The sequence below is a fragment of the Pan troglodytes genome, chromosome 9 (assembly GCF_028858775.2).
Source record: "Pan troglodytes isolate AG18354 chromosome 9, NHGRI_mPanTro3-v2.0_pri, whole genome shotgun sequence".
Taxonomy (NCBI): Eukaryota; Metazoa; Chordata; class Mammalia; order Primates; family Hominidae; genus Pan; species Pan troglodytes.
The window spans coordinates 80,490,902-80,516,664 of NC_072407.2; the positions used below are offsets into that span (position 1 = coordinate 80,490,902).

A 25,763-nucleotide genomic window follows, 5' to 3' on the forward strand; every position below is an offset into this window, starting at 1 on the left:
GCTCCGGCCTTGGCCAGCCCAGAAAGGGGCTCCCACAGCGCAGTGGCAGGCTGAAGGGCTCCTCAAGTGCCGCCAAAGTGGGCGCCAAGGCCGAGGAGGCGCCGAGAGCGAGAGAGGGCTGTGAGGGCTACCAGCACGCTGTCACCTCTCAGTGCCACTGCTCTCATCTCTTGCCCAGTATGCCTTCCCTCCTAGGAGTCTTCTAACCAGTACTTCACCACAGACTAACAAGCTTGGTATAGCCATACAGTGTTCTAGGCCACTTCCTCTCAGTCATTACAAAACAAAACAAAACAAAATGAAACATAACAAAACGAAACAAAGAAAACCTAGATTTGCACCTGCTAAACTAAGAAGAAGAACTTGTGACAGAAATGAGGAAGTACGTTTATAGAACACTGGGATCTTCTTTGGGAAACATTTTTAAGAGATGTCTTTGAAAAACGTTATCATTTTAAGAGACAGAGTGATAGATGACATTTAAGAAAAGATCACAAAGGCTAAATGAAAAACCCAACCTAAGAGGACTAACCCCAATTTATTTAGTATCTCTTCTTACCGTGTGCTGAGGGCCATCTTCATTATCCCTCATGTAGAAAGGCTTGAGTGTTAATGGATAATTAATAACGAAGACAGGTATGTTGCCACAGTGCTTCACCAGGTACTTTTCATGTTCAGTCCGTAGGTCAGCACCCCACTGTAATGAGAAGAAAGAAATGACCAAAAGAGGAGACAGAGGTGAAATATACAATTAAGCACCTGAAAATAACCTGCATCAATTCTAAGGGCTTCATCTTCCTGAGGCTCCATGTGTGGAGCTAGCTGCTAAGGTTACACAGCTGACTAAACCAGAGAGAGATATTTGTTAACAAGAACACCTACAGGCCTGGAAAGATGAAAGCTGAGGCCAGTAGATAGACACTATGCTTACTGTGTCCCCACTGCTCCCCCACCCCCACCCCCACCCCCCAGGAGCAGATAATACAGCACCTGCAGGAAAACAAAGTCTACTTTACAAGGAGATAAAAAAAAAAAACCTGACTTCAGAATCACAATTTTTAATAGTGCCTAGAGCTTCTTCCACGTTATTGTTCCTAAGTCTCAGGAAATTAAATGATAGAAGATAATATTCCTAATATTGAGCCTATCTTTGGCTAAATGACTTCTCTTGGTGACTTTTGTTTTTTTTGAGACAGAGTCTGGCTGTGTCGCCCAGGCTAGAGTGCAGTGGTGCAATCTCGGCTCACTGCAACCTCTGTCTCCCGGGTTCAAGTGATTCTCCTGCCTCAGCCTCCCAAGTAACTGGGACTTCAGGTGCCCGCCACCATGCCCGGCTATTTTTTTTGTATTTTCAGTAGAGATGGGGTTTCACTACGTTGGCCAGGCTGGTCCTGAACTCCTGATTTCGTGATCTGCCCACCTTGGCCTCCCAAAGTGCTGGGATTACAGGTGTGAGCCACAGTGATGGCCGGTGACTTCTTTTTAAATAAAAAGAGTCAACTCATGTATGAGATGCTCTTTGATGAATATTTATTAACTCTGTTCAATATATTTATTAAGCAAATACTAATGTGCCTATTAAATTCCAGGTACCATATGATATACTGGATATAGTGGTAAGAAAAAGTTATAATCCCTGACTTCATGAAGCTTCCAGGGTAGGAGAAAAAGAAATGAAAACTTACACAAAGAATTGATCATAAATATAACAAACAGAGGTTACTTTTGTAATACATAAAGATCTGACTTAATTGGGATTGAACCGGTACAAGGAAGAGTTTAAACACAAAGGTTAACATTATCTTATTACTACCACTTGTTTGGCAGTATCTTAGTTATAGGAAAAAATAACTGGAATAGGAAAAGAGTTTTGCCTCCAACATTATACATATGTCCATTGACAGACCATGTGGTCTCTCTGGACCTATATCATTGCCAATAAAATAAAAAAGCTCTGGCCAGGCATGGTGGCTCATGCCTTTAATCCCAGCACCTTGGGAAGCCGAGGAGTGCTTGAGCACAGAAGCCCGAGACTAGCCTAGGCAACATAACCCTGTCTCTACAAAAAATAAAAAAATCAGCCAGACCTGGTGGCATGCACCTGTAGTCCCAGATAGTTGGGAGACTGAGTTGGGAGGAATGATGAGAGCCTGGGAGGTGGAATCTGCAGTGAGCCATGTTTGCACCACTGCACTCCAGCCTCGGCAACACAGAGAGATCCTGTCTTTCAAAAAATAAACAAATAAATTAACTAATTAATAAATTAATAAATTAAATACAATAAAAAATAAACAAAGGAGTTCCTTCACAGAAAGAGAGAGTTGTACAGTGGTTGTCAGGGGTCTGGGAATGGGGCAAATGAGGTGATATTTGTCAAAGTGTATACACTTTCAGTTATAAGATGAACAAGTTCTGGGGATCTAATGTACAGTGTGGGTAATGACAGATGTGTTAACTAATTTGATTATGATAATCTGTTACACAATGTATACATGTATCAAATCATCATGTCGTATACCCTGAATATATACAATCTTCTTTTGTTGTTGTTCTTAGAGACAAGGTCTTTCTCTGTCACCTAGGCTGGAGGGCTGTAGTCGATCATGGCTCACTGCAATTTTAAACTCCTGGGCTCAAGCAATCCTACCTTGGCCTCTTAAAGTGTTGGGATTACAGGTGTGAACTACCACACCCGGCCTATACAATCTTTGTTTATCAAATAAGTATTGGAAAAAAAAAAAACAAAGAATTCTTGGCTGGGTACTGAGGCATGCTCCTCTAGTCCCAGTTACTTGGCAGGCTGAAGTGGCGGATCCCTTGAGCCTAGGAGTTCAAGATGAGCTCAGGCATCATAACGAGACCTCCATCTCTTAAATATAAAGTTCTTTAAAAGCAAAACAAACAAAAAAAACCCAGTATTTTCCAGAGTGGCTCACAAACTAAAAGGCTCTGTAAAGTTCAACTGAAAAACAAACCTGTTTCTGCAAGCACTAAATCTGAAAAAAAAAAAAAAAAAAAAAGAAAAAGAAAAACACACCTGTTTAGTTATGTTGCCTAAACTTATTTGATAATATAACTTCTTTTGTTGGTCATCTTTTTTTTTTTTTTTTTTTTGAGATGGAGTCTCGCTGTTGCCGAGGCTGGAATGCAGTGGTGATCTCTGCTCACTGCAGACTCTGCCCCCCGGGTTCATGCCATTCTCCTGCCTCAGCCTCCTGAGTAGCTGGGACTACAGGCACCCGCCACCTCGCCCAGCTAATTTTTTGTATTTTTAGTAGAGACGGGGTTTCACCATGTTAGCCAGGATGGTCTTAATGTCCTGACCTCGTGATCCGCCTGTCTCGGCCTCCCCAAAGTGCTGGGATTACAGGTGTGAGCCACCGCACCCAGCCTGGTCATCTTTTAATGTCATTCAGAATATATTTTGGAAAACACAGAACTAGTTGACTTTTACAGTAATATTCTTTTTTTAAAAATTCACTTTTTTTTGGGGGGGGGGGTAGAGACAGGGTCTCACTGTATTGCCCAGGCTGGTCTTGAACTTTGGGGCTCAAGCAATCTGCCTGCCTTGGCCTCCCAAAGTGCTGGAATTATAGGCGTGAGCCCCAACACCTGGTCTCTACAGTAATAGTCTATGATTATCTTTCTTTTTTAGAATTTTCATCTTCCTAAACGTGGGAGACTCCTTTATAACCCTTTAGTCACTGCTATTCCAAATGATAAAATTTATTTTTATTCTTAATTAATTCCGTTTTAAGTATCTCAACAAGATTCAGCAAACATCAAACAAAATCTTAAGTCTGTGTACAAATGAGCAAATGCCATATTTTGCTAATAAGAGAATTAAGATGATTTTGAAAGATTCTTAACACAGTAAGCTAAAGACAAGAAGGAAGCATTTTCACACACACATATATACATACACACAAAATACTACCTCCGGGGTAAAGGTGAAGTTCTGGGATGCTTGCTTTAAGATCTCCACTGCTTCAGTATAAGAAATGCTGGAGGAAAACAGGATACAAGCAGAGAAAAGTCAATACAATGGAGCTGCTGTTAACTAGTTCATTTTAAAACCAGAAAAAGCGTACTCCTATATCACACTGTGAGGTCATGAATAATCAGGAATTAAGGCTGATCTAATCCTATGAAAGTCTGATCTGCCTGAAGACAAGTAACCATTCAATAACCTCACTCCTCATCTACTTGCAATATACACAGTGAAGCTAGTCACTTAAGCAAGTAAAGATTATTCTCTGAATCCATGATATGCCAATGCCCTATTAAAAGGTATGAAATACTGAGACTACAACAGCAAAATACTTTTTCCTAAAATTCACCATTAATTCATTTATTTATCCAACAGACATATACTTGGCACCTACTAGGCACTACACACAATTCTAGGCACTGGAGATAAAAATAAAGCTCAGCCTTCATGGAGACAATGTGCATGCGCGCATGTGTGTGTCAGAGAGAGAGAGAGCGAGAGATGCAGGTGAGGAGACAGTAGACAGATAAATAAACAAGTAGCTATTTGTGCTATGAAGAAAAATAAAGTGGAATAAGAAGGCAGAGGGGGTTTGGGGTGCCATTTTAGATATGATGGTCAAGAAAGGCCTAAGTTTGTGACATCTGAACAGAAGCGTGCACCGAGTAAGGAAATGAACCATAGAAGTATCTTGGGAGGAGTATTCCAGGCAAAAGGAACAGCAAGTACAAGGACCTGAAGTGAGAAACGGTTTGGCTTGTTCACAGAACAAAAAGGGCAGTCAGCGTGACTAGAGCATACTGAACAAGAGGAAGAATGCACAGGAAATTACATAGGAAAGGCAGTCAGAAGTCAGATCACATGGACTCTTTCAGGTCATAGTAAGGGCCTGGTAATATATTCTAAGCATTATAAGACTATGTAGGAAAATACTGATTCTCTCCATGAGACACCCTCATGCCTAAAGTAAGTCAAAGCAAGTATTTGTTTTAATTTAACTATGTGAATAGGTAACTTGTCTACATAGTTTTAAAAAAAATCAAGATGTATAAGAGTATACATCTCCCTTCCATTGCGGTTCCAGAGACACCTAGTTCCTTTCCTTTCACACAATCACTGTTATTGGTATTGTGAACATCCCTCTAGAGGATTTTATTTATACAGATAATGTAAATAATACACAATCTTCCTTTTTTACAGATGTCATACATAACATACACACTCTTTCACACCTATTTTTACTAATATACCTTGCAGATCTGTGTGTATATGAAGACATTCTTCACTTTTTGTATTACATAATATTCTATTTTGTGGATGTGTCATAATTAGTTAGTTTAACCAGTGACCTGATATTTCACATTCTAATCTTTTGCTATTATAAAACATGCCTATATATACCTATTTAATATTACAAATAGTTATTATACACTAACTTTTCACAGGCAAAAGTGGAATTATTAGATGAAAATTTGCAATTTTTATATTTTCTGAAAGGTTTTGCCAAAGATATTGCCCTCTTTTATATCAATTTATACCCACCAGTAACATGAAAGTGTCAGGTTGCTTGTAAACTACAGGTAAAATACTGCATCAGTATTTTGGATTTTTTTTTTTTTTTTTTTTACAAAAAAATCTACAAACTTCCTGAAAGACCTCGAGCTCAAAAAATAATTTCTCCAGCACAAACTTGTTCTCTGAAGCAAAAATGAAGTTCATATCCATAACAACTAACCAGAAAGAGTTGTATTGTGTCATACAGTACAATAAAGCCCCTAAAGCTATGTTTTGAAAGATAGGTTTTTTCCTAAGAATCTATTCAAATTAAAATCTAGTAATAACAATAGGTAATTTCTAAGGTAATAATGGTGGTGGTAGTGGTGTTGGTAGTAGCAGTAATAACGATTTTAAAATTAGCATTTTACAGAAGGGAAGCAGAAGGTTAGAGAGGATCAATAACTTTCCAAAGGTTACTCATGTAAGTAAATAGTAAATCTTGATCTGCTGACTCCAGAGTATAAGCTTTTAACGGCTAAGATAATGACTGAAACACTTAGAGTTTCATATGTTCCATCAAAACAAAAGAAAACAGGCTCAACTGATTCTACCACTTCATCTGATTCTACTACTAGCTATGTAAGTCACTTCAACGTAGTGAAAGCATGTTATTAATTTTTGTAATGTATTATACAAACATTTAAAAATTAAGTATTTGCACTTGTAAAATAAGGAGATTGAACTATCTTTTTTTTTTCTTTTTTTTCTTTTATTATTATACTTTAAGTTGTAGGGTACATGTGCACATTGTGCAGGTTAGTTACATACGTACACATGTGCCATGCTGGTGCGCTGCACCCACTAACTCGTCATCTAGCATTAGGTATATCTCCCAATGCTATCCCTCCCCCCTCCCCCCACCCCACCACAGTCCCCAGAGTGTGATGTTCCCCTTCCTGTGTCCATGTGATCTCATTGTTCAATTCCCACCTATGAGTGAGAATATGCGGTGTTTGGTTTTTTGTTCTTGCGATAGTTTACTGAGAATGATGATTTCCAATTTCATCCACGTCCCTACAAAGGACATGAACTCATCATTTTTTATGGCTGCATAGTATTCCATGGTGTATATGTGCCACATAAAGTTCTTTTCTGCTTAGGCATTCTATCGTTCTATTATATCAATTACTTGGTATGATCTACCAATCACACTGAGAAATATGAGAGCAGTCAAAATAATAAGCAGTAAGATTTTGTACCATTGGTATGTTACTGTTTCATTATTAAGAAATGACTCTCATGTCTAAATATCTCTTGTTATTCCACGTCTTCCACTCCACTCCCCAATACCTTCATTAGAGGCAGAACTTTCAAGTTCAAATTACAGTTCTGACATTTGATATCCTTAATGGCTTCCATCAACTCTATTAAGTATTTTTCTTGATATGTATAGAAAATAATATCTCTTCTCCTTTCCAGAAACTGTTTCCAAAGTACTTTGAGGAAAGGAGGAAAAAACACTGTGGTAGAGAATGATACAGCATCAAACTACCTTCGTATTTCACATTTTTCATTGCTGAATAAAGAAAATTCATTATTCTGAAGCTGTTAAAATTGCTAAACTACAAAGATAATTATTGTCATCCTTCACCTCAAATTCACACACAAAGATAAATGAAGAGCAAATAAAAAAGGTAAATACTCTACATTTTCAGAACCATAATAATATAAAGGAAATGTAAAATAAACTGAATACAATTTCTGCATAAACGCTAAATTCCATTACTACACGAGTTGCTGAAACAGCACATTTTCATATAAAATAATTGTAACAGGTAGTGAAAAATACACTGAAATCTACTCAAAAGAATACAAGTCACGTGGTATCTATACAGATTCATTAATTAACAGTGCAGTCTGCATAAAGGACAACAGTTTCTCTTTCGCCATCTCCCTGTTTTTTCTTTTCTCTTTACTGTTTTTAGGATTAACTCAAATAGTAGATTCAGCTACACCAGTATTTTCAGAAGTTTCAGTGCCAATGCCTTAAAAGGCATGAAACAGCAGAAAGGTGATGCCAAAGTGGTAGAGAGGGCACCACCACACAATCTATTTCTCAACTTGATACCTCTGATGTTGATGACTTAATAATCACTGTCATCAGACCAGCACCATCTCATTACGCTTTCAGTGGCTACCCTGCACATTTTAACATGCATATCTGACTTAACAGTCTAAAGCAGCCGGGTGTGGTGGCCTGCACCAGTTGTCTCAGTTACTCGGGAGGCTGAGGCAGGAGGATTGCTTGGGCCCAGGAGTTCCAGGCTGCGGTGAGCTATGATCACACCACTGCCCTCCAGCCTGGAAAACACAGCAAGGTCCTGTCTCTTAAAAACAAAAAGTCTAAAGTTCACCAGTTCCTCTCTCTTCCTTTCAAACAACAAAAGGACTAACATTTCAACTATCAACGTGCCTCTCCAGTTTTACAAGTTATTGCTGCCCAGTATTTCAGTTCTAAGGTAACAGGTATTTTCTTTCAACTATGTGAAGATACTATTTTATCAATCTATTGTCATTACTGTTCTTTGAACTTCTTGGGAATTTAATGCTGTTTGTTATGTCTGCTGTTCTTGCTCATGGTAGGTATTTCCCTGTGTATTTGGAGTGTGAGATTATCTTCAGTAGAGTTTGTTTTGAGAGTATCATGCCACTTGGGTTGAGGGTACAAACTTCAAGATTGGTTTTATATTGATTTCTATAGCTACTCCAGCATTATCACCAACTGAAGACAATTTTTTATTTTAATGCCCTGGCATGAAGATTCTTGAACTACACAGGAAACATAAATTCAAACTCTAGGCTCACTTAAGGGCCAACTGTGGCTGCAAATTCTCAGTGAAGACTATTTCTGTTTTGTCTCTATCCTTAAGCCCAGGCTAAAGCAGATATACTTCTACACTTCTCTGTAAATTCTCTATGCTGGCTAGCTCAATTTTCTGTTTGTTTGCTTATTTTCTAATTGGCCCTTTCATTAAGGGTGTAGTCCTTGACCAGTTCTAGCTTTGTGTGTATATCTGTGCGTGCATTTCAGGGGATATCTTGATTCTAATTCATTCTGCTACGTCTATTCTCATGTCATCTCATTGCTGTTAAAATCTCTGGTTTCAAAAACTGGAAAATCGCCCTCCAGCTTCCCTACCCTACACCCTGAGAATCCTCAGCATCACACCAACTGTCCATATCACTCTGGTGTTTGGTTCCTTCTTCATTTCTAGCACCTGGAACTTCTCCTACTTTCTAGTGAATTCAACAACGTATTTAAAAGAATCTTTTAATATTTTAAGTATTATTTTTAGATGTTTTGTAGCAAGAGTGTTTTCAAATTACCTAGTCTGACATATTGCTTTTAACAGTATTGTCATTAAATCCTTTCAACAATATAAGACAGAGTATTTTTGTATAGATGAGGTAACTGAAGTTCAGAAAAGTTAAAGATTCACTATTAATCAAGTTCATAGTCGTAATTACATTATTCATATAAATATTTAACTGTTCATCTTTTTCTCTAGATTTTCAACTCCATAAAAAAATAAATCAATGTTTGTTTTCATTATTCTCAAGAACTAGCAAAGTGCCTAACTCATATTAGGCAGTCAATAAATATTTGTTAAAAAATATTAATTTACTCATTAATGGCTAGTAAATGGTAGGGCCAGGATTAGAATCCAGGTTTTCTGAATCATGGTTCACTACCCTCAGTGACTGAAATAAATAGTGATATGAGCCAATAAGAAACCTCAGGAGAGGATCCAGCCTAAAGAATACCTTTACAGCCACAGTTACTCGTCACTTGTTTGTCCACTCAATTACTCAGTATTTACTGAGTTTCTGTTAAAGGCACTGGGCTAAGTCCTGGGGGTATAAGAGTAAGCAATTTAAACATAGCCTCTGACATCACAGAGGTAGTAGATACCAATCAAATAATCACACATATACATTTATTTAAAAATGTTTGAATTTTTAATTGACAAATATTTTATGTATTTACAGGATACAATGTGTTTTTGGTATTATACACTGTGGAATGAATATATCAAGGTAATTAACATATCTATCGTCTCACATGCTTCATTTTTTTTTTGTAGTGAGAAGACTTAAAATCTACTCCTTTAGCAATTTTGAGATATACATTACAATTAATTATGGTCACTTTGTTATGCAATAAATCCTGAAAACTTATTCCTCTGGTCTAACTGAAACTTTGTACCCCTTGGACAATTTCTTTCCATTCCCTTCAAGAACCCCTCACCGGCCACTGGTAACTACCATTCTACTCACTACTTCTGTAAGTGTTAACTTTATTACATTTCACATCAAAGTGAATCATGCAGTATTTGTCTTTCTGTGCCTAGCTTCTTTCACTTAGCATTAAGTCTTCCAGGTTGATCCATGTTGTCACAAATAAGATTTCCTTTGAATAGTATTCCACTGTGTATATATATACACATTTACTTTATCCAGTCACCTACTGATGGACACTTAGGTTGATTCCATATCTTGGCTACTATGAATAGTGCTGCAAAGAACATGTAAGTGCAGATATCTCTTTGACATACTGACTTCAGTTCTGCATATGTACCCAGAGGTAGGATGGCTGAATCATATGGTAAATATACTTTTGGTTTTTTGAGAAACCTCCCATACTATCCTCCATAATAGCTCTACTAATTTACATTCCCACTAACAGTTATAAAAGGGTTCCCAAGCGCCACATCTTTGCCAACACCTGTTATCATTTGACTTTTTTTTTTTTTTTTTTTTTTGAGACAAGGTCTTGCTCTGTCTCCCAGGCTGGAGTGCAGCAGCGTCTGTGATCATAGTTCACTGAAAACTCAACCTCCTGGGCTTAGGCAATCCTCCCACCTTAGTCTCCTGAGTAGCTGGCACTACAGGCACATGTCACCACACCTGGCTAATTTATTTATTTTTTTTTTGTAGAGATAGGGTCTCACTAAGTTGGCCAGGGTGGTCCTGAACTCCTGGGTTCAAGTGATCCTCCCACCTCAGCCTCCCAAAGTGCTGAGACTACAGGCATGAGCCAACGTGTCTCATTCTACTTTTTGATAACAGCCATTCTAACAGGTGTGAGTGGTTATCTCAGTGTGGTTTTAATTTGCATTTTATTGATTAGTGATGTTGGACACTTTTTGATAAACCTATTGGCCATCTGTATCTTACACAAATGTAAAACATTTGTGATGTCCGCCTGCCTGAGCAAAGCATGGGAGTGGATGCTGAGGCTAGGTGGGGTGGCTGCCCTGTAGGGGCTCAAACCAGATAGACCTTCCTACTGAGCTTCTGCAGCAACCAGCTAGGCTTTGTAAATGGGCTATGCCACTGGCTGGTATCTCTGATCAGCTGCTACTGCTGGCAGGAACACAGCTATGACCAAGATCCGTGTACTGGTTGCTGTGAGCACTGCCCCACTCCTTTGTTCCTACTTGACCCCTGGTAGTCTAGGCCTTACCCCCAGGGTGCCCTGTGAGACAGGAATGGGCCTCCTAGGAAGCATCACAGAATGCTGGGGAAACTGGATAGCTGTCTCTTTTTCCACTGCATTAACTGTGTGCCAAGGGGAATCTTCTGTGTGTGGTATTGTGCCTACTTAGGGAAGGGAGGATTCAGTCAAACTGAGACCATTGCTCCTACCCTTCTAATGCACTTTTTGCTCTGTGGTCCGCCTGGGTGTCTCAATTTCATTCCCAAATTTTGGGATTTTCAAAAAGGTGTTCTTGTATGTGACTAGTTGCCAAATGGACTTTCTGTGGTGAAGGCTGGGACCCTCTATTCATCATCTTGCTGATGTCCCTCTCCCCACAAATTTAAACTGCAACTATGATTTGTAGTATGCAGAATGGATTGTGACAATGACAATGATTGAAATGGCGCAGCCCAAGAGGACATTTTCCAACCTTAACATTTTATGGACAAGGACTCCAAAGCACAAGAGTTAAGTGACATGTAAGAGTTGTAATGATAGTGGGGCAGCTACAACCACTCTACCCTTAATTCCAGTACCCTCCCAAATATATGAAAATCTCAGGTTAAAAGTCTGAGCTTTGAAATCAGATGAACATGAGCTTGAATCACCATTTCATCTTTTACTCAACCTCTTTGCAGGGATTCTCCATCTGTAGAATGAGAATAATAACTACTTGGAGTTGTGAAGATAAAATGAGCTACTGATGTATGTAAATTTTATCACTGTCTGGGTAAATATTCAACAAATGGTGAATATTATTTCTGCATTTTGAATCTTTTCATTAGATAGGAGCTGGAAAACTAAGATCCTTCCCTGGTTGTTTTGTCACCAGCAGAGATTCCTTGAGAAGGCCAAATTACTTCTTTCTTCATCTACTTAATGACCACTTTTATCAATATACTCATGCCCAAGACTGTCTTATAAAACTCCAGACCCACACTTTCAGTTGCCTATCCAACATCTATGGCTGGATATCTGAAAAGCATCTCAATCTTAACATATCTGTGTTCCCGATACCACCCCTTCCTCTCAAAGCTCCTGCCCCAATACTCTCTTAAGCATTTCCCAATTTCAGTTAATAGCAATTTCATTTTTGCAGCTGTAGGAGAAAAAAAACCTTGAAGTCACCCTTAACTCCTCTCTCTCACCCTCAGTAAATCCTGTTTGTTCTATCTCTAAAATATATTCGGAATAGGAGAACTCTTGCCACCATCCTGGTCTGTGATGGTTAATTTTGTGTCAACTTGGCTGGGCCATGGTCCCCAGATATTTGGTCAAATAGTATTCTGAATGCTTCTAAGAAGGTGTTTTTTGGATGAAATTAATGTCTAAATCAGTGGACTTTGAAAAAAGCAGATCATATTACCCTTCATAATGTGGGTGGGCTAAATCCAATCAGTTGAAGATTTTGATAAGACAAAGACTAATCTCCTCCTGAGAAAGAAGGAATTCTGCCAGCAGACTGCCTTTGGACTTGAATGGCAACTCTTCCTTGACTCTCCAGCTTGTCCACCTACCCCGAGACTTTAAATGCAACAAGCATCTACAATTACGTGAGCCAATTCTTTAGAATAATCTCTCAATCTCTCTCTCTATCTCCACACACACACCCCGCCCTCAAACGTGGTTGGTCGTGTTTCTCTGGAGAACTCTAATACACAGTCCAAATCATCATTAACTCTCACGCAGATCACTGTGGTAATCTCTTAGTTTTCTGTTCCTGAATTCTTGTCTTGCTGTAACCTACACTGAGCATGTTTTTTACAGTTTTTTTTAATCAAGCCAAATTTTGATGACTAAAGTTAGTATAAGTTTGAATTATAGTTACATAGTTAATAGTTACTAGATTTTATCTTGCTATGATTTATTAATTTATTGATGAAACACTGATTATCAACTATGAACCAAACACAAGAGCTATAAAAATAATTAGAACATGGGTCTTGCCTGGAATCTGGGGAGTGTCTATATATAGACATATAATATGTCTATATATATATCCTATATATATAGGATCTATATAAGCAGATATAAATTTAAAAAATTATAATATAGTGTAATAAATACAGTGATAATGAATAAAGTTCAAAAAGTATAACATCTACTTACATTAAAAAGTTGTTTTTTAGCATATGTTCTAATCTGTCCTTAATAAAAAAAAAAGACAAAAAAGAAAATTTTAAAAATATAATTTTATTCATTATGTATAATTAACACATTAAACAGTAGATGTATTGGGCTTTATCCATAAAACTAATTACCTTTTGGCCAGGTGCTATGAATTTGTGACAGAGTTCAACATCTTCAGGACATTTTGAGAGAACCATCATTGTTGTAGCCTTGAACAGTTCCTCTATAACCTAAGAGAAATGAAATAGAATCACCTGACACATAAGCAATTTTACATGAAAAACCTGTTCAGGACTCAATAAGGACCGCATTCCAGGCTTTAGCAACTATAAATCCACCAAGTCTTTTAATCCTTGAATGTACCATGGAAAATTGGTTCAGTTTTCCAGGCATCTCAATTTCCTTGGTGGGTGGCAGGGAGGAAGAAAAAAGGAAATGTTTTAATCTTATGTTGACAGTTTCAATGCTGGTAAAGAAGTGAGATGTCAAATGAACAGCTGTAACTCATCAATGCCTCTCTAAATTTCAATAAACTCACTTGTAGAATCAGGGTAATAATAGCACCTAACTTACAGGATGTTTGAGAGAATTAAATGAGATAAAGCATGTGTCACACTTAGCTTAGTACTGGCTCAGAGAAACACACAACAAACATCAGTTGTTGTGAACAGTAAGAACATTTTGAAAAGTGGTTCATTCGCTCGTCGGTAAATGAAAGTCAACTTTAAAATTACAGAAATGATGATATATCTAAATATAAATATATACATTTTTGCTTTGCTAATGGCCAAAATAAAAATAACATAAAACAGCATACAGCAAAAATCAGTATATAAGAACTTATTCTCAAGACCAGCCTAGGCAACATGGCAAAACTCTGTCTCTACAAAAATAAAAAGAAAAATTAGCTGGGCATAGTGGTGTGTGCACCTGTAGTCCCAGATCCTCAGGAGGCTGAGTTGGGAGGATCACTTGAGCCTGCGAGGTTGAGGCTACAGTGAGCCATGATCACGCCACTGCAACTCCAGCCTAGGTGACAGAGTGAGATCCTGTCTCAAAAAACAACAAAAAAAATTATTCTACCATGGGTGCCCATAGGAGACTCATAATAGAAGCTTGTTCTTAGAAGGAAAAAAGTGACTGGAATGAAAAATATTTCTAAAATGTTTTTATTCACAACAAACATTCTTGGTTTTAAATCAACAAGACAATATTAGGTCTTCTAAATGGTGTATTCATAAAGGTGCACATATGTATAAAGTACAGGCTGCCTTAAAGGCAGGTATCTTCTCTTCCTCTGTTGCATACTAGTAGATCCTCTTGAGGCTGGAAGCATAGTGAAGGCGTAACTGTCTATTGAAGTACATTAATATAACCAGATACAGGAAAACACTTAAATACCAGTGACAACCAGATCTATTTCATGACGTTTCAGTCATTGTTAGTGTTATTTATTTATTTATGAGACAAGGTCTTGCTCTGTCACCCAGGTTGGAGGGCAGTGGTATAATCACAGCTCACTGCTGCCTTGATCTCCTGGGATCAAGCGATCCTCCTGCCTCAGCCAACTGAGTAACTGGGACCACAGGCATGCATCACCACACCCAGCTAATTTTTTTGATATTTAATAGAGATTAGGTCTCGCTATATTGCCCAGACTGGTCTCGAACTCCTAAGCTCAAGCGATCCTCCCTTCTCAGCCTCCCATAGTACGAGGATTATAGGCATGAGCCACTGCACCTGGCCTAGTGGCATTTACTCTAGACATCTTGCTAAGCTATACTGCATTCCTGGTTTATTTTCTTACATTTTATTTATTTATTGTTTTTTTAGACGGAGTCTTGCTCTCTCACGCAGGCAGTGGTGCAATGGCTCACTGTAGCCTCTGCCTCCTGGGTTCAAGCAATTGTCCTGCCTCAGCCTCCTTAGCAGCTGTGATTACAAGTGTGTCTCACCACGCCTAGATAATTTTTCTATTTTCAGTGGAGATGGGGTTTCACCATGTTGGCCAGGCTGGTCTTGAACTCCTGACCTCAGGTGATCTGCCCACCTTGGCCTCTTAAAGTGTGGGGATTATAGGTGTGAGCCACTGCACCCAGCCTATTTTCTTACATTCTATTACTATGGTCATTTATTTTTCCAACCAACATGTATATCTAATTAAGTAAAAAAAAAAAAAAAAAATTGGTGAGCATGTGGCTATGTAAGGCACTGATCACATAAAATAGTAATGACAACTAATTTGGGGGGGGGGTGGGAAAAAAGAATCAAAAGACTAGATAATAGTAAAGATAAATCTGAAGGGAATAAGCAGAATTAAAGTAAACTTTCTAAGGATCTTGTATCCTAAAAAGGGGAGAAATGTTTAACTTTCTTTTTTTTTTTTTTTCTAAGACAGAGTCTTGCTCTGTCACCCAGAATGGAGTGCAGTGGTGCCATCTCAGCCCACTGCAGCCGCCATCTCCCAGGTTCAAGCAATTCTCCTACCTCAGCCTCCTGAGTAGCTGGGATTACAGGGGTGTAGCACCACACCCAGGTAATGTTTGTAATTTTTTTGTAGAGACAGGATTTCACCATGTTGGCCAGGCTGGTCTCTAACTCCTGGCCTCAAGTGACCCACCTGCCTCAGCCTCCCAAAGTGCCAGGATTACAGGCATGAGCCACCACACCTGGCCTAACTTTTTATTTCATGTAAAAAATATAAGGTAAACCACTAAAATAATAAAAACAGAATGTATAGATTGTAAACTATTGGAGGAAAAGAAAGGAAAATAAAGAAAACCAAATGAATCCAATGGGGAGGGTGAGAGGGGTATGGGGTAAGGAATAACTTGATGAAAGGAGAACAACAGGAAGCTAAAGATCCTTCACCTTGAGCCTGTATCACCTTCAATTCAGCAGTGAGATAAATAAATTACTAAGTAACATAATGATTTATGCAGGCTCATATGCCTCAATCACTTAAACAAAGCTAATACACATTGGGAGGAATAAAGAGCAGGTGGATTAGATGATATGCCTGCACTGTTGAGGGACACAGTACACCCATTTGTAAGATGAAGACTTTGACCACTGGGGTTGTTAAATCATTGTCTTTCCTGAGAAGTACATTTCCAGCAGAATAAGAAAATCACTGGCTGCCCTAATCTTGACATTCACAATATACTCCACAAATAAGTTAAAAAAAACCCAGAAACCTAACAGAAGGGTTAGCATAACTCAGATGTCTTAAAAATGTTAATTAGTTGTACTATAACAGCAATATCTAATTGCTTATAGCTCATAAGGGGAAAATATTCTTTGTTAGAACATTCTGATTTAATATTTAAGAGACCACTCTGTATAAAGATGCTAATTTCCAAGGAAAGTAATTTGTAAAAGGAAGAAAATTAAGAGACGCAGATTACTTTTGGGGACAGCACACTTTTTTCTAGTCTTCAGGAAAAAAGTGTGTATCACAATTAACTAAATCATTCAAGAACAGTATATACCCTGACTACCACCAGCGGAGTACCAAATAAATAAGAACTGGAGTAGCAAATCATGACACCAAAACATGAATATTCTTAAGTGTCAATTTATTATTAGTTTCATGAAGATCAACATTAAGACTCATGAAATTAGTCAGAAACCTTTGTGTGTAATTATGTAATGAACTATCCAAGCTGGGACACTTTTGAGAGTCAAAAGAAATATTAATAATTAAACCACTTTATTTCTCTAGCTGTCCAAGATGAAATAAATTGACTACAACCTATCTCTCTAAACAATTATAACTTAAAAATATGGTCAGACACAGCTGAAGCAGTGTTAAGAGGGAAGTTTATAGCACTAAATGCCCACATCAGAAAGCAGGAAAGATCTCAAATTGACACCCTAACATCACAATGAAAAGAACTACAGAAGCAAGAGCAAACAAATTCAAAAGCTAGCAGAAGACAAGAAATAACTAAGATCAGAGCAGAACTGAAGGAAATAGAGACACAAAAAACCCTTGAAAAAAATCAATGAATCCAGGAGCTGGTTTTTTGAAAAGATTAACAAATAGGCCGCTAGCTAGACTAATAAAGAAGAAAAGAGAGAAGAATCAAATAGACACAATAAAAAATGATAAAGGGGATATCACCACAGATCCCATAGAAATACAAACTACCATCAGAGAAAAGCATAAACACCTCTACGCTAATAAACGAGAAAATCTAGGAGAAATGGATAACTTCCTGGACATATACGCCCTCCCAAGACTAAACCAGGAAGAAGTCCAATCCCTGAATAGACCAATAACAAGTTCTGAAGTTGAGACAGTAATCAATAGCCTACCAACCAAAAAAGCCCAGGACCAGACAGATTCACAGCCACATTCTACCAGAGGTACAAAGAGGAGCTAGAACCATTCCTTCTAAAATTATTCCAAACAACAGAAAAAGAGGGAGTCCCGTAACCCATTTTATGAAGCCAGCATCATCCTGATGCCAAAACCTGGCAGAGACACAACAAAAAAAGAAAATTTCAGGCCAATATCCCTGATGAACATCAATACGAAAATCCTTAATATAATACTGGCAAACCAAATCCAGCAGCACATCAAAAAGCTTATCCACCACGATCAAGTCAGCTTCATCCCTGGGATGCAAGGCGGGTTCAACATACACAAATCAATAAACTTAATCCATCACATAAACAGAACCAATGACAAAAACCACATGATTACCTCAATAGATGCAGAAAAGGCCTTTGACAAAATTCAACAGCCCTTCATGCTGAAAACTCTCAATAAACTAGGTATTGATGAAACATATCTCAAAATAATAAGAGCTATTTATGACAAACCCACAGCCAGTATCATACTGAATGGGCAAAAGCTGGAAGCATTCCATTTGAAAACGGGCACAAGACAAGGATGCCCTCTCTCACCACTCCTATTCAACATAGTGTTGGAAGTTCTCGCCAGGGCAATCAGGCAAAAGAAATAAATAAAGGGTATTCAAACAGGAAGAGAGGAAGTCAAATTGTCTCTGTTTACAGATGACATGATTGTATATTTAGAAAACCACATCGTCTCAGCCCAAAAACTCCTTAAGCTGATAAGCAACTTCAGCAAAGTCTCAGGATACAAAATCAATGTGCAAAAATCACAAGCTTTCCTATACACCAGTAATAGACAAGCAGAGAGCCAAATCATGAGTCAACTCCCACTCACAACTGCTACAAAGAGAATAAAATACTTAGGAGTACAACTTACAAGGGATGTGAAGGACCTCTTCAAGGAGAACTACAAACCACTGCTCAAGGAAATAAGAGAGGACACAAACAAATGGAAAAAAAAATTCCATGCTCATGGACAGGAAGAATCAATATCGTGAAAATGGCCATGCTGCCCAAAGTAATTTATAGATGCAATGCTATTCCCATCAAGCTACCACTGACTTTCTTCAGAATTAGAAAAAACTACTTTAAATTTCATATGGAACCAAAAGAGAGCCTGTATAGCCAAGATAATCCTAAGCAAAAAGAACAAAGCTGGAGACATCACACTACCTGATTTCAAACTATACTACAAGGCTACAGTAATCAAAACAACATGGTACTGTTACCAAAACAGATATGTGGACCCATGGAACAGAACAGAGACCTCAGAAATAACACCACACATCTACAACCATTTGATTTTTGACAAACCTGACAAAAACAAGAAATGGGGAAAGGATTCTCTATCTAATAAATGGTACTGGGAAAACTGGCTGGTCATATGCAGAAAACAGAAACTGGACCCCTTCCTTACACCTTATATAAAAACGAACTCAAGATGGATTAAAGACTTAAATGTAAAACCCAAAACCATAAAAACCCTAGAAAAAAACGTAGGCAATACCATTCAGGACACAGGCATAGGCAAAGACTTCATGACTAAAACATCAAAAGCAACTGCAACAAAAGCCAAAATTGACAAATGGAATCTAATTAAACTAAAGAGCTTCTCACAGCAAAAGAAACTATCATCAGAGTAAAGAGGCAACCTACAGAATGGGAGAAAATTTTTGCAATCTACCCGTCTGACAAAGGGCTAGTATCCAGAATCTACAAGGAACTTAAACAAATTTACAAGAAAAAAACAAACAACCTCATCAAAAAGTGGGTGAAGGATATGAACAGACACTTCTTAAAAATTTATGCAGCCAACAAACATACGAAAAAAAGGTCATCATCACTGGTCATTAGAAAAATGCAAATAAAAACCACAATGAGATACCATCTTATATCAGTTAGAATGGCAATTATTAAGAAGTCAGGAAACAACAGATGCTAGCAAGGCTGTGGAGAAACAGGAATGCTTTTACACTGTTGGTGGGAGTGTCAATTAGTTCAACCACTGCGAAGACAGTGTGGCAATTTCTCAAGAATCTAGAACCAGAAAAGCATTTGACCCAGCAATCCCATTAGGGGGTATGTACCCAAAGGATTTTTAAATCATTCTACTTTATAAAGACACATGCACACATGTTTATTGCAGTACTATTTACAACAGCAAAGACTTGGAACCAATCCAAATGCCCATCAGTGATAGACTGGATACTGTGATAGATTGGATACTGTATGCACCATGGAATACCATGCAGCCATAAAAAGAATGAGTTCGTGTCCTTTGCAGGGACATGGATGAAGCTGGAAGCCATCATTCTAGGCAAACTAACAAAGGAACAGAAAACCAAACACTGCGTGTTTTCACTCACAAGTGGGAGTTGAACAATGAGAACACATGGACACAGGGAGGGGAACATCACACACTGGGGCCTATTGGGGGATGGGGGACAAGGGGAGGGAGAGCATTAGGACAAACACCTAATGCATGTGGGGCTTAAAACCTAGATGATGGGTTGATAGGTGCAGCAAACCACCATGGCACATGTATACCTATGTAACAAACCTGCACGTTCTGCACATGTATCCCAGAACTTAAAGTAAAAAAAAAAAAAAAAAAAACTCTGGTCAGAATACAAAGAGCAACTACCTAAGGACTCAGAAAAATAAACAATGATAGGTGGAATGGGAACTAGTCAACTTGATTAATAACCTGAAATGGAGATGAATTTTAGTTGCATTTTTACCTCCTTTGTCTCCTGGTTTTGATTTGGGGATAAAACGTTGTTGATCTGTTTAGTAGGCATAGGAAGCAAAACTTCTAGAAGAAAGCTCCTACTACTAGTCTGGTAAAGTCCCTGTAGGATAGCGTTTTTAGGAAAATCCTTGGTTGTTTTGTCCCCCACTCTTTTCTCTCTTCTGTTCCTAGCCAAAATGTAGCCCCAGTTGTGGAGTGGCACTGTCAGGCACCTAAAACACCAGGAGAAGACCTACTTCTCCAACAGAGGAACTGGGAAAGGCAGACTGCTGTTTTGAAGAGCGTGGATGTGGGTAATCTCTATTATTATTACTACTATTTTTTGAGACGGAGTCTTGCTCTTGTCGCCCAGGCTGGAGTGTAGTGGCACGATCTCGGCTCACTGCAATCTCCGCCTCCCAGGTTCAAGCGATTCTCATGCCTCAGCCTCCCAAGTAGCTCGGATTACAGGCGCATGTCACCATGCCCAGCTAATTTTTGTATTTTTAGTAGAGACAGGGTTTCACCATGTTGGCCAGATTGGTCTTGAACTCCTGACCTCAGGTGATCTGCCCGCCTCGGCCTCCCAAAGTGCTGGGATTACAGGCGTGAGCCACTGCACCCAGCCCATTATTTTTTTTAAAATATTTTCTCTTGTCAGTTAGACCCAATGGTGGCCACAGTCACCTGGAAATGAATAACATGGTGGCGACTAAGACCTGGGAGAAATCTTTCTGGCCAGAGAAACCAAAATGGGGGGCCAGACAGTGTGAAGGAAATTCTGAAGAATAGGAGAAGGTGACCCTCTAATTGTGTATGAAGTAACATAAGGCTAGGGCTTACCTCCAAGAAATGTATATGTGAAACAGACCCAAAGAAGCACAGTGAATGCTTCTGACAATGAACTACAAATCACTGTGCAATTTCCAGACTATGAGTAGCACACGCATCAGAAAGACTCAAATAGCATAGCAGAGGCTTTGAAAACTTAACTGACATGGAGACCAATGCCAATAGAAAGTAAAATAAAACTTACAGTCTGAATCTAACCAGTCTAATAACTGGTAAAAACAACAACAAAAATAATTCCATTTCCAAAGGATTTTAACAGAACCCAGAGTGTCAGAACACAACATTAAAAACAGCCAGGATATACTTAAAAATTACCGGACATACAAAGAACCAGGAAAATCTTATGAATTCTCATGAGAAAAAATAATCAACAGACACATACACATAGAAGACTCAAATACTGGAATTATCTGACAATTTGATGCAGGTATTATAAACATCGTCCACAGGTAAAGGGAAACATTCTTAAAGAGAAAGACAGAACTTCTCAGTGGAGAAAAAGAAACTAAAAATAAATAAATAAAAATTTTAGAATTGGAAAATACGTGAAATAAAAATTTCATAGGATGGGCTCATTATCACAATGAAGACAAAAGAAGAAAGAATTAGTAAGTTTGAAGACAGTTCAGTTGAAATGCCCCCAATTGTGAATTACAGAAAGAAAAAATACTAGCCAGCCATGGTGGCTCACGCCTGTAATCCCAGCACTTTGGGAGTCTGAGGTGGGCGGATCACTTGAGGTCAGGAGTTTGAGACCAGCCCGGCCAACATGGTGAAACCCCGTCTCTGATAACAGTACAAAAATTAGTCAGGTATGGTGGCAGGTGCCTGTAATCCCAGCTACTCAGGAGGCTGAGGCAGGAGAAATGCTTAAACCCGGGAGGTGGAGGGTACAGTGGGCTGAGATCGCGCCACTGCACTCCAGCCTGGGCAACAGAGTGAGGCTCTGTCTAAAAAAAAAAAAAAGAAAGAAAGAAAAAGGGAGAGAGAAAGAAGGAAAGAAAGAAAGAAAGAAAGACAGACAGACAGACAGACTCGTTAATAATAAGCAGAGCATCACAGCACCATGGGACAATATCAAAAGGTTTTACATTTGTGTTACTGGAGTACCAGAAGCAGAAAAGACAAAAAAGGGCACAGAAAAAAATACGTAAAGAAATAATGGCTGCAAACTCCCCCAAGTTGGCTAAAGACATATTCAAGGAGCTCACTAAATCACAAACAGGATAAACTCAAAGAAAATTATACCTAGACATATCATAATCCATGTGCTGAAAACCAAAGACAAAGAAAAAAATCTTGAAAGAAACCGAGAAAAATGACCCTTTACATTGGAAAAAACAATTCAAGACTGGATTTATTCTCAAACACTACAGAGGTCAAAAGAGAGCAGACTATATTTAAAGTGCTGAAAGAAAAGAACTGTCAAGCCAAAATTCTATATCCTGTGGAAGCATCTTTCAGAAATGACAGTAAAATGAAAAAATTCTCAAGTGAAGAAAAACTAAGAACTGATTGCCAGCAGAAATACTTTTAAATGTTAAAGGAAATTCTTTAGGCTGAAGCAAAGTGACCCCAGAAGGAAATCTGGAACTTGAGTAATGAAAGAAGAACAACAGAAACAGTAATTTACTATCATTACCAAATGTAGGTAAATACAACAGATGTTTTTTTCTCTTCTGAAATTATTTAAAATATGTATGGTGATTGAGAGCAAAAATTCAAACATCACCACAGGTTTTCAAGGTATGTGAATTGTGATTGGCAGAATAATATTTATCCCTCTGCCAAAGCTGTCCATGCTCTAATCCCAGAACCAGTGAGTGTGTTAGCCTACCTGGTAAAAAAAAAAAAAAAAACAACAAAAAAAAAACTGTGTATGTGTGATTAAGAATCTTTAAATGATAAGATTATTCTAGATTATGTGGGTGGGACTAATGTAATCACAAGGATCCTTTACGTGAAAGAGGGAGGCATGAGGGTGGTGAGAGTTAGAAAGATTTGAAGATGATACCTTGCTGGTTTTTAAGATCTGTGAGCCAAAGAATGCAGGCAGTCTCTAGAAAATGGAAGAGGCAAGGGACCTAATTCTCCCCTGAAGCCTCCAAGAGGAATGCAACTCTGCTGACACCTTTTAGCAGTGTTGGATTTTAGACCAGTAAAATCCACTTTGGACTTCTCACCTCCAGAAGTATACAATAATAAATTCGAGTTGTTTTAACCCACCAGGTTTGTGGTGACGTGTTATAGCAGCAATAGGAAATTAATACATAGAACTTGTAATGCATATGGCAACTATAAGATAAAGGGGTGAAGGTAAAGGGAAATACATAGTAGTAAGACTGTTGTTTTACTTGAAGTGTTAAAATATTAAGTAGAATACGGAACAGAATAGAGGATTCTGAAATAGATCCATATATATATGACCAACTGATTTTTGACAAAGACCCAAAAGCAATTCAATAGATGAAGTTTAGCTAACAGCCTTTTCAACAAATGGTGCTGGAGCAAGAAGTTATCCACAGGTAGAAAGGAAAGGGGAAAGAGAAGAGAGGAAAGGAAAGGAAGGGACAAGAACTTCTGTCTAACGTTACACAAAAATTAACTCAAAATGGATCATAGACTTACATGAAAAATGTAAAGCTAAAGCTATAAAACATCATAAAATCCTTGAGATCTAGGGCAAGGTAAAGAGTTCTTAGACTTGACACAAAAAGCATAATCCATGAAAGAAAAAATGATAAACTAGATGTCATCAAAATTAAGGGGATGAAAAGTCAAGCTACTTATTAGGAGAACACAGTCAGAATCCACACATCCAACAAGGAACTAGTAGCTAGAATATATAAAGAATTCTCTAAATTCAACAGTGAAAAAAACAAGCAAGCCATATGGAAAATGGGCAATAAAAATACATCTCACAGGAGATGACATATAGATGGCCAGTAAGTACATGAAAAGATGCTCAACATCAATAAGCATTAGGGAAATGCAAATTAAAACCACAATGAGATACTAATACACAGCTCTTAGAATGGCTTAAAACCACCACATATGGCTGACAGTACTTGGTACTAATGAAGAACTAGAACAAGTAAAACTTCCATACATTGCTGGTAGGAATGCAAAATGGAACAGTCATTTTGGAAAACAGATTTCTTCCCTATAAAATGAAAGAAATTTTGTAATTTATATAAGGAACATAAGTAACCATGGACTTTGGTATCCATAATGGCAGGGAGTGGGGAGGGTCTGGAAACCAATCCCTTCTGGATACCAAAAGATAACTCCACTTAGGAGTAAATTTAACCAAGATCTGTATAATGAAGACTATAAAACATCACATCAAACACTGACCTAGTAATCCCACTCCTAGGAATTTACCCAAGAGAAATGAGTCTGGGTGGCTGTGGCTCACACGTGTAATCCCAACACTTTAGGAGGCTGAGAGGCAGGAGGATCACTTGGGCCCAGAAGTTTGAGACCAGCGTGGGTAACACAGTGAGATCCTGTTTCTACAAAAAGTTTAAAAAATAGCACCTGTAGTCCTAGCTTCTTGGGAAGCTGAGGTGGGAGGATCACTTGAGCCCCAGGAGTTCATGGCTGAAGTGAGCTATGACTGCACCACTGCACTCCAGCCTAGGTGACAAAGAGTGAGACCCTGCCTCAAAAAACAAAAAAACAGAAATGAAACTTTACATTCATATAAAACCTGCACATAAATATTTACGGCAACTTTGTTCATTACTTTCAAAAGCAGAATAAACTACATGTCCTTCAACTGGTGAAGGGATAAATCAAAACTGCTTCAGACACCTATTATGCAACTCTCAGGGAGTAACGTCACTGAAGCTACCTCCTTGCCCAGGCCCACCCCATCTAAAGCCACTGGACAAGTAACTGTTCTCCTGGGATAACTGATCTCTCTGGAGTAGTCCAACCCTTTTTAATCAGTTCCCAACTTATTTTGGAATATATCTGAGACAACACCAGCAAAGGCAGTACAAGGTAATGCTCTGAATAAAATGACTCTGTGTGTTCTTCTGGTTCACAGTATTCCTGGACATTAATCACCAAAGCTTAAGAAACTAGCCTAAAAATCCATCAGTCAGGGCATCTACAGATAAAAACAAAGTCAAGAAATGGAAGAAAAAGAGAAAATGAGACTGGGCATGCTGGCTCATGCCTGTAATCCCAGCACTTTGGGAGACTGAGGCAGGCGGATGGCTTGAGCTCAGGAGTTGAAGACCAACCTGGGCAACCCAGTTTCTACCAAAAAATTAGCTGGGCATGTGGTGTGTGCCTATAGACCCAGTTACTCAGGAGGCTGTAGTGAGCTGAGACTGCACCACCACACTCCACCCTGGCAGACAAGAGTGAGACCCTGTCTCAAAAAAAAAAAGAATAAAGAAAAGAAAATGAAATAAAGAAATGACTAATTTTAAACCCTAAGTTTAGATTGAAATGCTCCGGTTTAGAGCAGAATAAAATAATTTCATGGCACTGTTGACTGAATGCAAAGGTGAAAATCTGTAACTGAATTCTGCTCACACTTACTAAAAAGGTATGTAGCTTAACCTATCTATTCCTCAATGTTTTTACTAATATAACTGAGAAAAATAAACGATATCTTGCAACCCTGTCATATGGTAAAA

At 38.4% G+C, this 25,763-nt stretch overlaps 1 protein-coding gene across 4 annotated transcripts in view; it reads right to left on the reverse strand.

Moving 5' to 3' along the window:
* The window catches only part of NARS2 (asparaginyl-tRNA synthetase 2, mitochondrial), a 137,994-nt gene that overhangs the window by 29,014 nt on the left and 83,217 nt on the right, over positions 1-25,763 (reverse strand). For all 4 annotated transcript variants that reach the window (XM_522122.7, XM_009423821.5, XM_009423820.5 and 1 more), the window contains exons 8-11: positions 13,292-13,390; positions 13,140-13,177; positions 3,938-4,004; positions 560-697 (exon numbers count right to left, since the gene is read on the reverse strand). In XM_522122.7, coding sequence (XP_522122.4) covers positions 560-697; positions 3,938-4,004; positions 13,140-13,177; positions 13,292-13,390 — 342 coding nt within the window. The remainder of the gene's footprint in view (positions 1-559; positions 698-3,937; positions 4,005-13,139; positions 13,178-13,291; positions 13,391-25,763) is intronic.